Source organism: Lycium ferocissimum, chromosome 4, assembly GCF_029784015.1.
Source record: "Lycium ferocissimum isolate CSIRO_LF1 chromosome 4, AGI_CSIRO_Lferr_CH_V1, whole genome shotgun sequence".
Lineage (NCBI taxonomy): Eukaryota > Viridiplantae > Streptophyta > Magnoliopsida > Solanales > Solanaceae > Lycium > Lycium ferocissimum.
Window position 1 is genome coordinate 11704043 of NC_081345.1, and position 22793 is coordinate 11726835.

The 22793-nt window shown below is 39.5% G+C and overlaps 1 protein-coding gene across 1 annotated transcript in view; it reads left to right on the forward strand.

Annotated features, from left to right (window-relative positions):
• LOC132053744 (uncharacterized) overlaps positions 1–20820 on the forward strand; it is a 24326-nt gene extending 3506 nt beyond the window's left edge. The window contains exons 4-7 of the mRNA XM_059445849.1: positions 204–395; positions 504–802; positions 20519–20583; positions 20735–20820. Of these exons, the coding sequence (XP_059301832.1) occupies positions 204–395; positions 504–802; positions 20519–20583; positions 20735–20820 (642 nt within the window). The remainder of the gene's footprint in view (positions 1–203; positions 396–503; positions 803–20518; positions 20584–20734) is intronic.
• The last annotated feature ends 1973 nt before the right edge of the window (positions 20821–22793 follow it).

A 22793-nucleotide genomic window follows, 5' to 3' on the forward strand; every position in this document is an offset into this window, starting at 1 on the left:
AGGGCAAGTGTTTTTTAGTTTATTGTGATGCTTCACGTTCTGGATTGGGTGCTGTGTTGATGCATGAAAAGAGAGTTATCGCTTATGCTTCCAGATAGCTAAAAATTCATGAAAGGAATTATCCCACTCATGACTTAGATTTGGCAATGGTGGTTTTCGCTTTAAATATTTGGAGGCACTATCTCTATGGTGTCTATTGTCAGATTTTCACCGATCATTGCAGTCTTCAGCATGTCTTTACTCAATGGGATCTTAATTCTAGGCAGTGGAGATGGATAGAGCTGCTTAAGGATTATGACATCACTATTTTGTATCATCCTAGTAGGGCAAACGTTGTAGCGAATGCCTTGAGTAGGAAATCTTCTAGTATGGGTAGCTTGGCTCGTTTGATTATTGTAGAGCGCCCGTTGTGGGGAGGTCCAGACTCTAGCTAACAGTTTCATGAGGCTCGATATGTCTGATTCGGGCAAAGCGTTGAGGCTAGATTATCGTTTCTAGAGCAGATTAAGGCAAAACAATTCAAGGATGCAAGTTTGTGTAAGATCCGTGATAAGGTTTTGAATGGTGAGGCCAAGGAGGCCATGATTGATAGTGAGGGGTTCTTGAGGATTAAGGGGAGTGCTTGTGTTCCTCGCGTTGATGACTTGATTCGAACGATTCTGGAGGAGTCCCATAGTTCTAGATACTTTATTCATCCTGGTGTTACCAAGATTTATCGTGACTTGAGGCAGCACTATTTGTGGTGTAGGATGAAGCGTGATATTGTTGAGTTTGTTTTGCGATATCTAAGCGCTCGTCCCAGGTTAAGGCATGAGCACCGCAGACCGGGGTACGCTTCAGAGGATGCCCATTCATGAGCGGAAGTGGGAGAGGATAGCCATGGACTTTGTCGTTGGTCTTTCGAAGACCTTGGGAGAGTTTAATTCAATGTGGGTCATTGTTGATAGATTGACTAAGTCTGGTCATTTCATACCGGTTCAGATCACCTATACTGCTCATAAGTTGGCCCAGATTTATATCCGTGAGATTGTTCATTTGCATGGGGTCCCCATTTTTATCATACCGGATAGAGGCACACAATTTACATCCCAGTTTTGGAGGACTTTGCAGTCCAAGTTGGGCACTCAATTGGATCTTAGTAACGCTTTTCACCCTTAGACAGATGGTAAGTCTGATCGAATGATTCAGGTTCTAGAGGATATGCTGCGAGCTTGTGTGATTGACTTCGGTGGTCATTCGGACCAATTCTTACCATTGGCAAAGTTAGTGTATAATAATAGTTACCACTCGAGCATTGATATGGCCCCGTTTGAGGCTCTTTATGGGAGGATTTGTAGATCTCCTGTTGGGTAATTTGATGCATTTGAGGTAAGGCCATGGGGTGCTGACCTTTTGAGAGAGTCACTAGGCAAGGTGGTGATTCAGGACAAGCTTCTGGCGGCTGTGAGTAGACATTAGGAATATGCGTGTTGACACCTAATTTTAACCTCATAAAATGCATATTTTAATTTTCAAAATTTTCAAGTCCAAGACGGAGTAAGGATGCCCTTAAAAAAATTAAAAATTAAAAATTCTGAGAAAATTGCAAAAGTTGACGTATAATTATTAATCCATAAAAATTAACGATTACAAGAAATTACGAGTTATTTACTTTGACAAACATGATTTGAAAAGAAGATACACATCTCGCTCCATCTAACTCGGGAAAACTGTTAACTGAAACGACGTATGAATTACGGCTCATTTTTTACCGCATTTTTCATATTTATAAATATTACTCGGAAGTATATCAATATTGGACTCGTTTTGAAACTCGTATTTTAAAATAACGTATTATGATTTTATTTCATCGATATATTATTTTACGAGGGGAATATTAGACTAATTAACATAAAACTATATAAAAACTATGCTACATTTTTATAAAAATAAGGAGCGAATTTTATTCATTTGTACCTTTGTTGGTACTATTTGGATAAGGTCTTTTTTGGTGGGGGGGAGTTCGGCCAAGTGGCCTATTTTTGTGCATAAAATTCTAAATGTTTAGTTTGATGAATTTTGAAAATTTGGATAAGGTCTTTTTTTTTTGTGGGGGGGGGGGGGGGATACGGTCAAGTGGCCTATTTTTGTCCATAGTATTCTAAATATTTAGTTGGATGATTTTTGAAAATTTGAATAAGGATTTTGTGGGGAAAAGCTATGGCCACATGGCTTATTTTTATCCATAGAATTCTAAATTGGCTTGCTTACAAATAGAAGGGATGGACATTAAAAGTAGGAAGGTCATGTTATTTTTTTAGAGAGAAAAAGGGGGAAATTTTATCTTTCTATTTCGGGGGATGGGGACAACACAATAGAAAAAAAATATCCATCATCATCTTCCTAGAAAATGATCACGGATGAGGAAAAAAAAAAAAGGAGGGACCCATAGCAATAAAAAAACATATCACCACCTTCTTTCACTCCATTTTTTACCTTCACCATTTTCACCACCTAAAAACCCATTATTGAAATCACACACAAGAAAGGAAAAAGAAAACAAAGAAAGGGAGTTCGAAAATTAGCAAAAAAAAAAAAAGAGCTAAGGTTTGATTTATATATTCAAAAACTTAGTAGCCTACACACACTCTTACTAAAAATACACAAAATATAAATACAATATATATATATATATATATATATATATATATATATATATATATATATATATATACATAGAAGAATACGAATATCATCCAAAAAATTTAAAAAGCCAAAGGGGATTTCAAAGATTTGTAAAGTGTTGGTGCTTGAATTTGGTGGACTCAATCCCTCCTTTTGATCTTTAGCCCCATCAAAAGATAATGACCTCGCCTATTACTAAAGTTTTGTACACCTATCTTTTGTGACCTCCCAAATTTGTTGGTGGGTCTTTCGAGGCACACTAACATTTCTAGATCGACTCAACTCCTATCATGGAAGGACTAAGGCATTGGAGCATAATTTAGAGCGAAAATATTTACTTATGCATTTTTCTGTTGGGTTTGGTTGGCCCAACTCGTTATCTCTTTACTATTTATTTGTCAAAATTGATTAAATGTGATTTATTGGAACCATTAAAAATTATCATGTATTAGAGTTGCCAAAAAATCGTTTTCTAAATATAAAACTGATTTTTACAATTATTAGCATATAAAAATGATTTTTGGGACCAAATAATAAAATTGATTAATTTTGCGGAGCTAGAGACAAAAATGATTGTGGACCGTGCATATGGACATTTTGGATAAAATTGGACTTAAACCATTTTTTGGATTAACTTGGACTAAAAAGATAAAAATCTAAAAAATATAAAATATGGATAATAATAGTATGCCAAAAAATAATTTTTTTTATAAAACCTAAAACTAAAAAACCTTTTTCTAAACTCCGGTGGGCTTACGTGGTGTTCTATTTAGGTTAACGCCTTCGGGTTTTAACCTAGTTGTTCTAGTTCGAAACCCAAAACGCCCAATTTTGGGCAAAACTCTACCATTTTCATTTCTTGAAAAGTGAGTATTTTTGCATAAATGACACATCTTGACTTGCGGAAAAATAAACAAAAGCAATTTATATCTATAAAGGCATACTATTAGAACCCATAGGTCAACCGTATTTTACGGATCCTTAATACCGGGGTGCCTAACACCTTCCCCGGGGGATCACCAGAACCCTTCCCGAACTTTGGTTAGATTAGGATTCTTTTAAAATTTAATCGTTTTGAATGAACCCTTTTCGAACGGGTTTTTTCTAATTTCCTAAAAATTAGGTTGCGACTCTAAAATAAAGTCCATTTAGAGCACCATTCACGTAGAAGTATATTTTTTTCTTTTTCCCAGTACGATTGACAACCGTACTTCCCCGTGACACTTTCCTTTTTAAATGAAGCAAGTGCAAATATGAATCGAAAAAAATAGAACCATTAGAGATGGCAACTCCGCTGGGGAAAATTTAAGATTCTAACCATAAGGGTTCCAATAATTTGTGTGTTTGTATGATATAAATTGTTTAAGTGATATAAATTATTTATGTGTTTAAATTTTTGCAAAATATAACTGTTATTCATGCATGCATACTCCGCCACTCCTGGCATTTTATTTTACACTTTGTTTTTAAGGATGATGATGCGGGATAAGATGCGGTCATACCTTCACTAAAAAACCCTTTGCTATATTTCTTTGGAGGTCTCTAAGGTCGAGTGGGCATGCGGTCAACCCACGTCCTTAGAGACCCCCAAACTTGTCCGCTCGGGTAACCTGTGTCATTTGCTTAAAAAACTACTCTAGAATAACTAGTGTAGAGCGAAGCCAAATCCCTATTGGTATAGCACATATGGACCATATACTGGTTTGGGTATCTCAGACCTACCTGAATCGGACAGGAAGACCGCCCGCATCCAACTATGTGAAAAATTGAAGGATATACATGCCGTTATATGAACCGTTTGCCCTTGGGTTTGGGTTTTTACTTTTTAGTTTAGGAGTTGTACCCCTGCGTGGGACTGATATTCTGTATACCCCATTCCCCTATTATGTATCCCATTCGATATATATTAATGCTGTATATATTGGGGCAAACGGAACGTCTTAACGATACCTGCATCCTTCAAACAATAGTATACTTTTGTTGATATATTGATTACATGATATATATTGTTTACATGCTATGTGCTATATACTCTGCTTTGCCATGCCTATTTTTGATTTAAGCATATAAAGACATCTGTTTTGCTCCAAACACGAATAGTCCATAATTCGGTTCCCAAAATCTTAAAATGTCGTCAAAACGTACCCCAAAGTAAAATCTCAAAACACCACGTCAAAAGTCAAGTTTTCTAAAACTTCTAAAACGTCATTCGATAATCATCCAATCCACATGACGCCACGTCATTTCCAAAACACATTTTTTACACTCAATATTGCTAAGAGTCGCGCCTCTTTTACCTCTTAAGTTTTAAGACAAATAGCCCGGCCATTGCAAATTGCCGACAACTACTTCATTCCTAAAAATAATTCTTATTAGGCCCAAAAGATCGTTAAGGTCATACTTTGCCCTTTCAAAGTCCAAACACTTCAAGTCCAAAATGGTCGAGTCATCATCCAATACTCGTTAACCGTGTCATCCTCAAAGATCACTGTCACATACAAAGATTACCAAAGTCGCACAAAAATCGGTCCGAATGGGCAAAATCACTCCCATCCGGTCATCTCCAAAAGTCTCTATGTGAGCCGAAGCTTGGACAATATGGTTCAAGTAAAACAAATGTTACATGTCTTATTATGATTAACGAACTAACACGTTTACCTCTTGAGTTTTTCTTCTCTTTTGATTGACTCGTGGGGACCACCGAGAGGTTTCGGCAATGAAACTTATGATCCGTTTTAGCCCATCCATGTGCTACGCTATTGTGATCTCACAAAATTCAAATCACAACTTTTTTTAGCTCATCCATGCGCTACACTATCATGATATTACAAAATCGAAATCACAAGTCCTTAAAAAATTCAAGATTACGACCTTTTTTAGACCACCCATGCACTACGCTAAAATGTCCGACATCCAAAAATGGCAAGCTTGCGTTTATTCAGATAGACAAGCTAAATACATTAGTTTCGAATTCCGAACTATGTCAGACCTGATTCTTGTTCCAGCAAGATAGTAGGCAATCCTATATAAGGGTGCGGTCTCCCCACTGTTTCAAACCACAAACCCCAATAAGGAATCAGGGTACGTCTTTGATCCAGTCTTTAAAAATTCCATTCTTACACTATTTCAAAATATGGAATCTCCGAGCAGATCTGGGGTATGTCTTTGAATTAGTCAAGCTATTCAAATTTTCAAGCGAAAACATCTTGAACTAAGTGTCCTAGGACTGGAAGTCGGGGCAACTGGTTCAAAACAGTTCGACAATTCTGATATCTTCATTCATTAGAGTTGCCCAATCAAATGAACAACTCCTTCCCTTATGAGAATCCAAAATAAGAACGTAAGTGGCTTCTTTCGAATAAACGATTCAACCTTTTATAAAACAAAAAAATGGAACGTGCCTTACGTGATGTTGTATATTGGTTATTTAGCTTTCGACTCACTCAATACTTATCCCGGGGATCACATTCCCATTTCCTTCAGTCTATCATGACACGCTTGGTGAGGTCAACACGAGTCAACCACTTTTACTCTAAAGAAATTTTCTTTGAGCACAGGGACAAGGAAGCTACAAAACAAGAAGCCTCAAGTCAACGTCAAGTCCAACCAAGGGCATTATTGAGCCTACCATCACCTCAACTCTATAAGCCAAAAACGGCTTCACTTCTAACTCAGCCTTAGAATTGGATTCCTTTCACTTCGTTATGTCCACTGACACTTGCTCTTAGAATATTGCAGGTTACGACATTATGCAAAGTTGAACTCGGGAATCAAGATTATGAGACGCTAGCTGGATCCACACCAATCCACATAAGCCAAGACGGCTTCGTCAAAAACCTTTTACGTTATCCTTATCAAAACAATACTATGATTCTACTGACAATAAAGTCAAATCTCGCAGGGATCATGCATCAACACTGCCAAAGACTGGCATATCAAGACTAAAGGATCAACAACGTCACTTGCCCGAGCGTAATCATCACAAAACAAGCAAAATAAACGTCAATGCTTCAAAGACGGCCAAAAATCTCAAAAGCCTATTTAACGGCCCAGGCCGAACAGTGGCATCTCTAACTCTTCTCCCAATTTTTAAAGGATACTTTTAACGACTTTGCTTTAAAATTTTGTAGAGTCAACTTCAAGTCATCAATGACTCCCATCGACCCCAAAACGGGACAACTTGCTTAGGAGGAATGCCGAATCTTCTCAAAAAATAGGAGCTCTACATCAGGCTACAAAGTACGGTCGAAGATCGAAAAAGCCGACAGAGAGCAAGGCCTACCCCTACAAAAGCAAACAATTGCTCAACGGTGATTTCAATAAGATTAAGAGGCATCAAAGTAGTGATCGTCCTCAATGTCAAAGGAAATGAGTCAATTGACCCAAAGGGGCTATAAAAGGACAAAACGCCGCAAGGGTGACACAATTGAGCTGAAAGGGCTGTAAACAAAATCAAGCAAAAGAAGCTACAAATGGACGAAGCGCCATAAGGGCAATGACATCAAGAAGGGCTATAAGATAGACATAGTGTCGTAAAGACGACATAAAAGAGCCAAAAAGGGAAAAACAACCATCTAACCCAGAGAACCACAGTCCTTGGGGGTCAAGATGACGACAAAGAAGTCAAGAAGGCTACGAAGAACGTCGAGAAAGCCGTTCTCAAGCGATAACAAGAAGGTTATAACTATAAATCAATACTGAAGGGTTATAGCTATGCGAGAATGGTAGAATAGAAACAAACTTATCTTCATGACAAAGCAGGGTTATCCGCCCTAAAAATGTGACAAGCAGGGTCGTCCGCCCTAAAAATGAGACAAATAGGGTCGTCCGCCCTAAAAACATGACACTTACCTCTTAAGTAAACATTGCCTATCTCTAAAGTGGATTGTCATAGGACGATACGCTGGTCTCGAAAATTCGAGATGATGTCCTAAAAACATTACCACCAATTATATTTATGACATAATTCCCAAAGTGGGATTACATAGGTGTTTTTCGAGTTTGGTCGCACCAAACAAAAATCGTAGATATCCTTAGATAGAAACTGGGGCAAAAATTTTGAGATCTTTTTGGGAGATCTCAAAACTCGACACGATAGGTCGCCGACGCAGCTTTAACTGGGGCAGAATTTTTGAGAAGATCTCAAAAATTCTTTTGGTACAGCAAGTTTAAGAATTAGTGAATACACTTCTACGCTGGGGTAGAAATTTTGAGGAAACCTCAAAATTTCCATTTTTTAGACTCAGAATAACGTCGTTGCAAAGCGACATGATACTATCAAAGACATCAACCAGACAAGAGTCACCACCTCAAATGGTTTCATATCCAACTTTATCTATCATACCTTACTAACTTTAGTATAAGGGTTTTGCAGGGTTTTGCAGGTAACGCTGCAAACAATGGGGACGTGCCCAAAAAAGACGGACGAAAGTGGACATCAAATTCGCAACAACGACAAGAAAAATAAAATAAAGCCTCTAGAATGGCGAAAGCCGAACGGCTACACTTTGAACTCTCTTCTTCTCCTTTATGAATGCATTGTCATTTCTTTTGACTTGTTTAACGCCTTTTTGCTTCAAGTTTTGCAGAAAGTCACCATCAAGTCATTAACGACTTCTCTTGACGGCAAATAGGAGCAATTTGTTGAAAAGGAATACCAAACTCTTCGAAAAAAGCAGAGATCCTACAAAGTTCGTCAAGGACCACCACGAAGAAAAAGCATGGAAAGCACGGCCTGCCTCTACAACTAGCAAAAGATGCTCGATGGTTCGCATATACCATTAGCCCTTTCCCCAAGTTTCTTTCTTAAGAATTTTTTTAACTACTGTCATTAGCAAAGCGACAACGTATCTACTAAGCATTTGCTTTGAGTATAGGTGGCAGGACAATCAGAACGGACTTTGGCAATACAATTCAAAATTCGTAAAAGGCATCAAGATGATCGCCACATAACAAAGGCTTCAAAGAAAGCAAAGGAGAGCATTTTGGCCACCCACATCGGCAATGAGACATAAACCATGTCAAACACATAGTTCTCGGTATCTCAATTTATTTTTACCAAGACAATATTTGCTTGTCCACCTTAGAAAGGGACAATATTTGCTTATCCACCTTAGAAAGGGACAATACTCGCTCGTCCACTTTAGAAAGGGACGTATAACTGTTTGTCCACCTCAGAAAGGGACGTATAATTTGTCCATCTTAAAAAAGGACATACTTATTCATCCACCTTAGGTGAACGTTTATACCGCATTATCTACTGATTAGGTTTCTAAGATTTTGCATTTTAAACATGCTAAAGAGATGACACATACAGCCAAGAGGGTCATTCATTTAAACAAAATGCCGAGAAGACCATGCATTTAAGATAAAATTCAAAAGAAGAACAACAGAAGCTGCAATTTAACAAAGGAACGCCAGGAAAGGGTAACAAAGCTATTTCAATAGAGTTTTCTACTAACTTGTTTGTTCAGTGACTGAGACAAGAAATGGCGCTAGCGGAACAAAACAAAGCAAAAAACCAAAGGTGAAACAACAAAAGCAAAAGCAAAGACGAAAAATTCAAAGACAAAGCAATAAAAGTGAGAAGCATCCGAAAAGGGAATAATGATGACGAAGCAAAACAAAGACAAAAACTTGAAGAGATGTGATAAAGCAAAAGCATCCGAGAAAGCGTAACGAAATCCTCTTGTAAAGTTTGTTTTACACTAACAAGTTTGTTCGTTTTGCAGAGCACAAAGATTTTTACAAATGAAAAATTTTAAGATTACAAAAATATATAATCACGATTTACCGAAGTCTAGTCTCCACTAAACAGTGTTGTATCAAGATATTGAGACCCCAGCTAGACGTCTCATGGCTTGCCTTGATAAAATGACTGATTAGACGTCTTAAATTTGGTAAGCACTATCCTTATCTGAATCAAGTGACATAATTCTGACATCAAATTTAAGATCATCGACACAGAATGACAAAGAAAGATAGATTAATTTTGACCTGAAGGGTGGTCACAATTTTCATCCTGACAATCTATGATTTGAAGACGACGCGTTGATATCAGCATTGAAATGGCGTATTCATAATAGAGTCTAGTCCTTTTGAAAGATGTGAACCCTGTCGACGGGCGGGTATTCTTCCACGGAGTCAAAAAAGGAAGGTGTCAGTCTTGCCACCGAGGTAAGCTTCATTCCTCAAGATGACGATATGGATTAAATGACTACATGCCGAAGGGGCTGAGTCGTCATCCATATATATAGCCAAAAATAGGTAGCATAATTCCGAGGTTGATGTCCACAATCGTTGAAATACGAATGTGATTCCTACATCACGATTTGCGGTCGCTACTACAGTTTATTTCAAGTTAACGTAATCCTAGTTCAGGGATAGTGGTAGTCATGAGAAAAGGCTCTGCACTTGAGTATACAGTAGTTAACTTGAATATTCTGACTAAATATTGTAATTATGGATATAGAGATTAGTAGTCATCATGAAAGGAATATAATACTGCACTCTGATGTGCAGTCTACATTTGGGTATTTTTGACTATAAGTGATGTAGTCCCGAACTGGTATACCGCAGACTTCATATGAGGATAACGATTTAGTCGACAACAAATTTGCGACAGTCACCGTAGTGTGTGAAAATGATGTGAGTCCAAATTTTTAGGGGTGGCGGATGTCATAAGAAACAAAAATGACCCCGCACTTGAAAACATGGCTTTCATTAGTAGCATCCGCTTACGAAAAAACGACAATCGGATCGGGTGTGAAGGTTTCGCAAAATGCGGATAGCTCGACCCAGATCCCAACGAAAGTTATCATTGAAAAATGAGAATATTTGAAAATAACGAGAAAAGAGCCAACTAAAGTATCGTGATTATTATCCAAAGTTATTTCAAAAATATACATGCACAAAATCACACACTTACAGGAAAAAAAAAATGACGGATGAATGTTCGCCGAGAGCTGGATAAATGACAGAAACTGACAGAGTTAACCTTTAAAGCAAATTGCAAGAATGCCGAACAGTTATGACATTTACGATAAAGATAAAAAATTTCAAATCACTAACACGCAGGACTCGGCACTTGGAGATGGCTAAAAGCTACCGAGATAGGAGCAAAAGAGCTAGACTCAAGGCATGCGGAACAAACGTGGAACTTTTCTTGGGCAACCGATCAAAAACCGTGTACGAGAGTTAAGCTTTCTACACCAGGGATTGGAAAATCACTTCAAGCATCAACACTAATAAATCTTTTTCAAAAAACCGCCTCTGGTTCGGATTTCCAACCGGAAATAGTCAAAGGGATTCCCTCATAAAGGGATATTCCTTTTCGGGCTATCGAATCGAACTACAGTTGGCCTGATTCCCAAAACCAGGGATATGTAGGCTACTCAAATTTCGAGGATCGGCCATATTCCTATGATTATTTTAGGACATCTTGAGATAGTTTAAAAGTTTCTTTATATGTTAGTCCTCCTAGAATCAGAACTACAAACGGCCTGAATTCTCGTGTAACCTGAGATATGTAGGAAGCCCAAAAACCGGGGTCCGTCCATACTTTTAAAATTTTGCGCAGAGAAAACTGTAATTTCTATTATTTGGTAAAAATTAGGTTTGTCAAAATTCGTAGCTCAAGGATGGCCTTGCCATCCTCGAACTCTGAAAAGGCAGCTGTTAGCACCTAATTTTCACCTCATAAAATGCGTATTTTAATTTTTTAAATTTTTCAAGACGAAGTAAGGATGCCTTTAAAAAAAACTAAAAATTTAAAAATCCCGAGAAAATTGCAAAAGTAGACGTATAATTATTATTCCATAAAAAATTAACGATTACAAGAAATTACAAGTTATTTACTTTGACAAACATGATTTGAAAAGAAGATACATATCTCGGTCCGTCTAACTCGGGAAAACTGTTAATGAAATGACGTATGAATTACGGCTCATTTTTTACCGCATTTTTCACATTTTTCAATATTACTCGGAAGTATATCAATATTGGGCTCGTTTTGAAGCTCATGTTTTAAAACAACGTATTATGACTTTTATTTTGTCGAAATATTATTTTACGAGGGGCGTATTAGACTAATTAACCTAAAATTATATAAAAAAATATGCTACATTTGTATAAAAAAATAAGGAAGGGATTTTATCCATTTGTACCTTTGTTGGTACTATTTGGATAAGGTCTTTTTTTTTTTTTTTTTTGCGGGGGAGGGGGGGGGGGGGGGGTACGGCCAAGTGGCCTATTTTTGTCCATAGAATTCTAAATGCTTAGTTGGATGATTTTTAAAAATTTGGATAAGGTCTTTTTGGGGGGAAAAGTACGGTCAAGTGGCCTATTTTTTTTCATAGAATTCTAAATGCTTAGTTGGATAATTTTTGAAAATTTAAATAAGGATTTTGGGGGGAAAAGCTATGGCCACATGACCTATATTTGTCCATAGAATTCTAAATTGTCTTGCTTACAAATAAAAGGGATGGAAATTAAAAATAGGAAGGTCACGTTTTTTTTTTTAGAGAGAAAAAAGGGGGGAGGTTTTATCTTTCTATTTTGGGGGATGGGGACCATACAATAGAAAACAAAAAAATTTCGTCATCATCTTCCTAGAAAATGGTCACGGATGAGAAAACAAAGGAGGGACCCATAGCAATAAAAAAAAAATATCACCACCTTCTTTCACTCCATTTTTACCTTCACCATTTTCACCCCCTAAAAATCCATTATTGAAACCACACATAAGAGAGGAAAAAAGAAAACAAAGAAAGGGAGTTCGAAAATCAGCAAAAAAAAAAAAAAAAAAAAAAAAAAAAGAGCTAAGGTTTGATTTATATATTCAAAAACTTAGTAGCCTATACACACTCTTACTAAAAGTACACAAATATAAATACAATAGTTATATATACATAGAAGAATACGGATATCATCCAAAAAATTTAAAAAGACAAAGGGGTTTTCAAAGATTTGTAAAGTGTTGGTGCTTGAATTTGGTGGACTCAATCCCTCCTTTTGATCTTTAGGTTGCCCCATCAAAAGATAATTGACCTCGGCCTATTACTAATATTTTGTACACCTATCTTTTGTGACCTCCCAAATTTGTTGATGGGCCTTTCGAGGCCCACTAACATTTCTAGATCGACTCAACCCCTATCATGTAAGGACTAAGGCACTGGAGCATAATTTGGAGCGAAAATATTTACTTATGCATTTTTCTGTTGGGTTTGGTTGGCCCAACTCCTTATCTCTTTACTATTTATTTATCAAAATTGATTAAATGTGATTTATTGGAACCCTTAAAAATTGCCATGTATTAGAGTTGCCAAAAAATCATTTTCTAAATATAAAACTGAGTTTTTACAATTATTAGCATATAAAAATGATTTTTGGGACTAAATAACAAACTTGATTAATTTTGTGGAGCTAGAGACAAAAATGATTGTGGACCGTGCATATGGACATTTTTGACTAAATTGGAGTTAAACCATTTTTTGGATTAATTTTTACTAAAAGGATAAAAATCTAAAAAATATAAAACATGGTTAAAATATGGATAATAATAGTATGCTAAAAAATAATTTTTTTATAAAACTTAAAACTAAAAAACCTTTTTCTAAACTCGGGTGGGCTTACGTAGTGTTCTACTTAGGTTAACGCCTTCGGGTTTTAACCTAGTTGTTCTAGTCCTAAACACAAAATGCCCAATTTTGTCTGGCATGTGGGGGAGGTAGCCTATGAGTTGGCTTTGCCTCCAGGTTTGTCTGGCGTTCATCCGGTGTTTCAAGTCTCTATGTTGAAGAGATATCGTGGTGATAGTTCTTTTGTTGGATGAGAACTTATCTTACGAGGAAGAGCCTATCGTTATTCTAGATAGAGAGGTTCGTAAGTTGAGGTCTAAGGAGATTGCGTCAGTGAAGGTTCAATGGAAGAACTGCTCTGTTGAGGAAGCTACTTAGGATATTGAATCAGATATGCGTAAAAAGTATCCCTAGCTTTTCACTGAGTCAGGTACCTTTCCCCTTGTTTCCTTTCCTTGTCTGCTCGGGGACGAACGGTTGTTTAATTGGTCCCGCTTGGTCGTTATGAGCATTATAACCATTTTTACCCCTACCCGTACCCTGCCGAGACTAAGAAAAGCTCAAAGAGTTAGAAGTCAAAAAATGAGGCCATGACTTTATCTTGTGTGTATGTTGTGCATTGTTTGAAAACTTATTTATTTTCGTTTGGGGTGACTTAGTGTAACGACTCGTTCGGTCGTTATAGTATTTTCGGCATTTCCCCCCGTTTTTTAGCATGGATTAGCTCACCTTTGACCAGAGGGGACTGTTGACACTCTTCCAGAGGTGTCTAGACCGGATTCGCGCAACTTTTGTGAAAATATAGGTTTAAAGTGAAAAATGATTGACCCAAAGTTGACTTTTGGAAAAACGAACCTTTTTGGAATTTCATCGATTGCAAGAGGTTCGGATGGTTGTTTAGAACTTGTGTGTGTGTTTGGTTCGGTTCCCAATGCACTTTGGTGCATTTCGGGACTTGGGATGAAAATTTGCAATTAAGGCACCGGGGGTTGACTCGGTCAACGAGACCTCCGTTGGGAATTCTGAGGCCACATGTGCGTTTGTAGTGCTTTTTTATGTGAGACTAGGTGTTTGGTATAGGAGCAGATGGCCTTGGGAATTAGTCGGAAAATCTAATCGAAAGATGAAACTTGGGTTAAGTTTTTAGCGTCTGGTGCCCGCTTTGGCGGCACCCGGCATCACCGCGAGCGGTAGCCCCGCTAGAGCGGGCAGTGGCCGATGACTTTTAGTCATTACCGCTAAAGCGACCGTGTGGCCGCCGGGCGGTTCGGTGCGGCTACGGTGGTGACAAAGTTATTAATAATATTAATGAAGTGTTAAAAAGCCCTAGACCCTCATTTTACCCCATTTCGATATTTGAGCTTGAAGAAACTGCTCATAAGGATATTTGAAGGAAAATCTTAGAGGTAAGTCCTACTCATTTCTTCATTCTTCCTTTATACCATAATCATGTTAGATTCCCCCTTCTCCCTTGATGAACCCATGGTGGTAAGAGTTGGAAGAGGGTTTGGAAGAACATTATTCCTAGTATTATTAATGAATAAATTGGTGATGTTTTATTAGATATTGACTAATCTAGGTTCATTAATCATAGATCTTCCACTTTTAATGTTGAATTTCAAATTTGGAGATTTAGGGTTTAAACCCAATTTGGGGGTTTTGCATGAAATCAGAATCTAGGCTAATTATTGAGCTAAATTAGAAATTAATGGTTGGATTATGATAGCCTAGTACTTAATTTGGTATTTTGCCCGCGAATTTTCCATTTTGCCCTTGTGGGCCCATTTTCTCAAATTCTAGGGTTGGAATTGACCAAATTGAAATCATAGCAATATTAATATCATTCTTCATGATTTCTAATATAGGATTCGATTATGCTTAGACTACTTTAGCTCTGAGCTTCTGCGAAAGGGCAAGGCAAAGGAGTGAGTTGTTAGTGTTGCGGTTGGGCAGTCCAGGCAGGTTATGGTTTTCCCGTAGTGAGACTTCGTATAGTGAATTACATATTTAGATTATAATGTCAGAGACAAAGATGTGAACGTTTGGGTATGAAGGTGGGATGGATATTGCCTTAGGTTGGGCCCTGATGTGTATTGGGACTAGCCACCCCGTTATGTGTGCTTGATTGTTCGATTGTGTTGGCTTGATGCCATGTGTAGTTGGTAAATATCGACTTCTGTCTTATCGTCTTGATTTGGATAGAACTGACATACCCATGGTTGGTATTTGTACTTGGATATATTGTTGGCGTACCCACTGTTGGTACTTGACTTATTGATATATGTTGGCATACCCGCTATTGGTTTTGTGATTTGATACTTGTTGGCGTACCCCGTTGTAGTACTTGTGTTATTAAAGTTGATCGATTTACATATGCATTGCATGCATTCCCTCATAGTCATGCATGGCCGATACCAGGTGAGGATCGGGTATCGTTGATTGAGCGAAATTAATATTTGATTAACTTTTTTACTTGAGTGATTGTAAAAAGGCCGATGTCCGAAGACCCTTTTCGGAATCGTTGATTATATGAAACTGATATTTTGATGAAATCTTTTACTTGAGTAATAGTGAGAAGGCCGATGTCCGAGGTTCAATTTTGGAATTGTTGATTGTGTGAAACTCGTATTTAACAGACTCTTTTACTTGAGTGACTGTGAGATGGTTGATGTCCGATGAGCTATTCCGGCATCGTTGTTGTATGGTCGATTTCGATGTTATCTCGGAATAGTTGTTAGTGCATGGACTCCGCAGGTCCCCCAGGGTGGTGCCGGTGAGACTCCCCCTGTGAGTGATTAGCCAGGGTCCCTTCTGTCTATTGGGAAAAGATCTGAGACGGGTGGTACTTAGACTTCGGGAGTCACGCTGGGTTGTGCTACCGAGACGTCGATAATTCCATCCAGAGTATATGTGTACACCTCATTTGCGTGGCATAGCATCACATTCATACCATTATTGCACTGCATTACATATGACTTGATTGAGATGTATGATGATTAGATTGTGATGATTGGATTGGATCGGATATACTCAGACTTGACATGTTTGGGTTTAGATGCTTTACATAGGCGATGATGGATGCTTGGTTATGACTATATTATCTTATACTTGCTAGATTCTTTGCTTATCTGCTTTATCTTCTAAATTGTGTTAACTATACTTAGTTGGCCGATGGTGCCTACCACATCGTTGATTGTCTTGGGATTATCGACTCGCACTGTGCATTCTTTTTATGAATACGAGTACGGGATTCGGATCTACTTCTCTAACCCTTGGCTGATCGACTCTTCGACTTCTACTTGAGTTCCCAGGGTGAGCATGGCGTCCGCTAACCTTGAAGACTTTCCTATTATATGTCTTACTTTTATTCCAGAGAAATAGATATTATGTATTAGTAATTCCATATTGTATTATTCTCCTTAGATACTCTTATATTATTCAGACTAGACCCTGGGAGTATTTACTATCTTTCGCACTTTTTACTACTATCTATCTATATATATCGTGAGACTTATTGATTTTCGCTACTTAACTTTCTTCAATTTATGTATTAGTTCATTGTTGTCACACCCCAATTTCCGACAGGGTGAGATGGGCACCCGGCCTTATCTGGGCCGGCCGAACCCTCTATCTATCGTAACTCTCGTGATCATATGGGCCCTCGACCAAAACATAAATACATCATATAGTTTTTGTATAAAAGAACAAACATACTTTGTCTATCTCAAATCATACAAAGCTTGCAACCGTACAGAATCTGTAATATCATCTATAACAATACCACGGCTTATAGAGCCGTTCACCACTGACACCTTACACACACGACTCTGTCTGCAAAGCCTCTAACATGACTCGGATATCATAACACGATCAAACTCTGACCCGGCAGCGCTCCGGAGCAAGTGGAGCTCGCCAACTCATTTGGAACATCATCTCAAAAAATCTTTAGCTCACACAGGTGTACATTCGCGCGGCATGAGAAACGCAGCCCCCGAAGAAAGGGGGTCAGTACGGAATATGTACTGAGTATGTAAAGCAAGAAATCTAATAACGGAATCATAACGGGAAAGAAGAACCACGGAAAATAAATATAGGAACTGGAGAGTCATAACTTGCCTGAGCAGCACTTATCCTGAACATACATACACCGGTGAGCAAAACTTACCATAATCATATTATTTCGGAAACCATAAGCGAAGTACGACAAATAGATTTAGTAATCAGAACGTCAGAAGGCTTAGCTTAATTTTCTTTCCTTTCGAAAAATATTTACGTCTTACATATACAGGTCACACATAACGTGTCATCAAATTATCATATCATCAGGTTATCGTAGCATCAGATCGTCACCTTACCAGACTGTCGCATTATCAGAGCAAACTCATTATATTGTCAGATTTCCACAATATCAAATCATTATATCATCAGATCAAACAGAATAGCATATCATATATCCTATGCGGCCCCTGGTGGGACCCGACGGACGGAACGTGGTCGCCCCTCCTGCCTTGGGCGCCACAACACATCATACTTCGAAAGTTTTCAGATCTCCTGCATCCCCGTCACACATCAAATCATATAACCAGGGTACCCGGCCAAAAGCGGGGCGCGGCGTCTGGGACACATCATAACACCATTATCCTCGGTTCTAGGCCAAAGGGCTCGGCGAACCGGACACATCATACTTCGGAAGCTCATCATACTTCGCATTGTGCGCACGATAGTACCGGCCCGGGACTCGGCGAAGGAAGTAACAATATCATGCACGAGCAGAATCGGATGATCTATACGCATCTCCAAATATATACATAGACTTAACAAAACAATCAAAACAAACTATCATTCCGGAATATAGACAATAGCCAAATTCAGTTTCTATCAAATATTACTCGTGGCTTGTCAAAGGGAACTTTAGTCATCATCGTTACGCGTCGGAATCATATATATGCAGTTTCTTATTTCAAACTTAACAGATAAGTGAGTAGTCATATTCACAAAATCATAATTATAACTCATTATGTGAGTAAGGAATCCATATGCGGAAGTTAAAGTGAAAATAGTATTAAGTTTTTCAGAAAATGCTTAAAGGTAAGCATAGAAGGGCCGCGGGCCCCACGGACGGGTACCGACCCCATCCGAGCCCGACTACGAGAATTAGAGGAACGTTATGTCCTATGAACTTACCTACTTATGTTTTGGGGCATTCCGAGCTCGTATGCGAAAGTTACGGACGTTCGAAGTTCGGGACCCTTTTTATAGTCAAAGTTCTTTATAGGCCTTTTTCAAATCCATTCCTTTGGAAACATAGGAATCTTAGTTTGGGTGCAACAAGGAGTATACTTTTAGGATCGAACAAAGTACGGTTTGAGCTCGGATTTCAAGAGTGGAATAACCCCATGGCTCGGGTCATAGCCTAATAGTACTAAGACATGCCAAAGAAAGAAAGGTGAGCTTTACATACCTTGGCCGCCCTCGAAACTAACCCAACTTGCGTCCCGCTTCTCGCGATCTACAAAATGTCATAAGACATCCAACCTTAGCCATAAACATTAAGGAACCCAATTTCAAGCCGTCACTTCTTCTATAGAAATTTCGGCAGCACCTCCCCTATAAATCCATCAACCCCGAGAATTCAACTCGGCTAATATCAACAACAACCAACCCAATAATCACAATAACAACATCTATAATCAATTCATAATGCATTCTAAGCAAGTCGCAAATATTTCAAGACAATTCAACAATATGTTATGAAACCCGAAACCTTCCAACTTAATGAATATGACAATAATACGTTTCTTTCTTTCAAATTCTCATACTACATCAACAATCTCATATGTTAACGACATCATTTCCATACATTCAAGAAAACATATTGGAATCACATTAAGCTTCAAATCAGCCCACAACACTACAACTTCGATATAAGTCATTAAACCTTCATTTCGCGTCGTAGAATTCACAATACGACAACCAAAATACTACACCAAATCAGCCCACTTTCGGCCACCACAACAACATACACGGCTACAACTTCAACATCATATTCCCATGCATTTCATTTATTTCTTCATCACATAATTCATAACAACAACAACCAACATACAAAATAACATCAATTCATTTTCCTACTACCTATAGCACAATCCACGGCCACAACAACATCACTCCATACATATATTTTTCATGACTTCTATTCAATTCTACACACTACAACATGTATCAATCATCCATAAAACATGAAAGATAAAATTGATCCATACCTTTCTCCCACCTAGTTTCCCTCGGCTAGAACAATGAATCATGCAAACGAACGCCTTGCTTGCTCCAACAACTAGCTTATGTTGACAAGGACCTTCTAATTAGTAGGAAAACAAGAAGAAATAATTTTCCATGACCAACTTTAGTGGGCAGATTTTAAACGTCGCCATGGCCGTTTCTCTCCTTTCTCTCTTTTCTTTCTTTTTCTTGATCTCTCTAGAACTCCAAATGATGAAACATGTTGATCTTGGTCATCACCCACACATATATATATTTAGTGTGGCACATGACCATGCACATGGCTACACATGGCCGGCCATGTGCTCACTTTCTTTTTTTTTTTTTTTCTTTTTCCCTCCAATTTTCTTCAAATCTCTAGAGTTTTCTTCAAATAATAAAAGATGACTCATATGACCAACTTGTCATCTAATTCCATACTCACATATCAAGCTTCCATGTGGCTATGGCCCACCTCACTCTCATTGCATGAAATTTTTTAAATCTTTCCATAATGCATTTTTAGTCCCGAATTTTCCTTAATGCTTCCTTCCAACCAAATCATTAACCATTTGTCGTAAAACAAAGTCGAGAGATAACCTTGTCCATGACTCTTCGCAACCCCTTAAAAATATTCCGACGTGCGAAATGCGAGATATAACAATTGTTGGGATAAGGGTTCACTTACTGAGGTGGGAAGGTAAGTGCCCGGACGGCCTAAGCAAAATGGGTCGTGACACTTAGTAAATTTGACCTCGCAACTTCAGTTAGAAGTTCCACTCGATTGGAATGGTTGTTGGTACTCTCTTTCATATCCTCCTCCTGTTGGTGACTGACCTCTTCCTTTCTATTTAGAAAATAGTTGGACAAGAGTAACAATCCAGCCTAGGAATAGAAAAAAGTTGAAAGGGCCTGCCCATCTCATATATGTGAGAAAGGAAGAAAGCTTAGAAAAGATAAATCCAATTCATTCAGCTCGAATATTGCCTTTTGTCTTTCTCCTTGCTTCCATTAGTCAGGTGCAGGGATCTCATCTCTTTAGCGAAGCTGGCTGACTATGCTCGAGCAGAGCTCAGACTCGAAGGTGGTGGCTGAACTAGTCGGGGTGGGAGTCGGTGGTTTCGGGTTCCCGTAAAAAATGCTTCTTTTATGCCTCTCCGTTAGGAATTCCAAGGCCGCGGGTGAGTCCGTAGCAAGTTTTTACATTGATGTGCATATCTGGTTTGTGTTTGTAGGGTCTCAGATTGAGGTTGAGATTTTGGGCGAAAATCTAGTGAAAAACCTTAGCTCACTGGTTGGATGTGACCGCTGCAGCGGGTAAAATACCGTACGTTCCTCGGCATTATTATATTATTTATGGATCGGGCCGTATGTTCCTCGGCATTATTATATTATTTATGGATCGGGCCGTACGTTCCTCGGCATTATTATATTATTTATGGATCGGGCCGTACGTTCCTCGGCATTCGGTTAGTGTCAGTCATATGATAAGTTGTAATGTTATGATGTATCACGGTAAGCATTTTGGCAGTCTGATCATTACATTTGTTTTTATCGTACCTCCGTTGTATGGCTTGCATGTCAGATGCATTTGGTATCCTGGTTAATATGCTCACTTTCGGTACTTCTGACTTCGATTATGACCCGTTTCGTACTTCCTACTTTGCATACTCGCACATATTCCGTGCCGACCCCTTTCTTCGGAAATTTATTTCGTCCCGTGTACTGCATACACGTTTTGGTGATCCACCGCGTAGGATTTCCGTTCTGGCCGTTGGAGTACTCCCTTGTTCTCGGGAGCCAATATTTTGGGTATATACTCTTCCGATGTATATGTTTATGTTTATTCGTGGCACGGCGGGGCCCCGTCCCATCATCCGATTCGTTGTTCTGTATTAGAGGTCTGTAGACATAGATGTGGGTTATGTACAGTTTTGTTCGGACGCGTTGTGTGAGCTGTGTTTGGGCGGCCCATCCGCCGTGGCAGCCTTATCGGTTGCATGTATGTATGCTTGATACGTTATGTATATTATGACAGCCTTGACGGCTTCTGTGCAGTATATATGTTTGTGTGCGTCAGTTGGAGCCACGTTTGATATTTATAAATGTATGAGTCGTCTGTATGCCGAATTTGGTTAATGAGCGCGTATGGGTGCCCAGCCCGGGCACTAGTCGCGGCCTACGGGGTTGGGTCGTGACAGAGTATGGTATCAGAGCGGTTCGTCCTCGGGGTGTCTACGACGTGTCTAGTAGCAGTCTTGTTTATCGGTGTGTTATGCACCACATCTATAAACAGGAGGCTACGGGACATTTAGGATGTTATCTTTCCTTCGATCTTAGATCGTGCGATAAGTTTGTGTTATCGGGATCACTCTTCTCTCGACGAAATGTTATGTTTTCGAGCGATGCCTCCGAGGAAGGCCACGGCCTGCCCGAAGGGCAAGTCTACGGCGACGAGGTTAGAAAGTTGCCCGTGGGCCCGGATAGCTACTAGGGCCGTGCCCGATTTAAGCGGAGATTGTGCCTCCGACGGCCCCTGGTGCACGCCGCCGCCGGTATCGGAGAGACTTGGAGCGCCACGAGCACGGGACGGCGGCTCCACCGCCGGCTCCGCTGCACCGGCGCCGGCGCCTCCGGCCCTCGGCCGGGCGGATGATGGGAGCTATGCGGCGGTACAACGGCCCGGCTCGATTGGTAGCGGGGAGCGAGGCCCACCGAGGAGCTTGGGTAGGGGGTGATCGGGCGGCCGGCACGTGACGGTTCGAGGGCCCGTGAGTTTTGACATATAATCCACGAGTTTTTCGGGTCGAAGCCGCGAGAGGGACCCTCGGGGAGTTTATCGAACGGATGCGTACATTACGGTTGATTAAGGCGGCGAGGCCGAGTACGGTGAGTTGGCATCATACCGGTTGCGGGACGTGGCCCTTGAAATTAGTGCAAAGTCTGGTATTGTCGAAGGTGAGGATGCTCGCAAGCTTGTCGGACGATTTTGTGAGGCTTTGCAGCCAATTTCTGCCTCCGAGAAGTTATGGCGAGCCGGGGTAGACGGGTTCTGCTGACCGACGAGGGGGTAGGAAGCGTCCCGAGATGTGGTACGAGTTTGATTCGACGGCAGGATGTGCGTCGGCTATGTAGTCGATATGACCCAGACTCGGATGCACCTTGGGTATGTGATGGGGCTGACCGATTTGGTCGCTTGATTGTTTGATGATGGCCCAACCGTGTACGCATATTGCCGGTTCGTACACACGCCCGGTATGGAGGACCCAACGTAGGGGCATCGACGATAGGGAT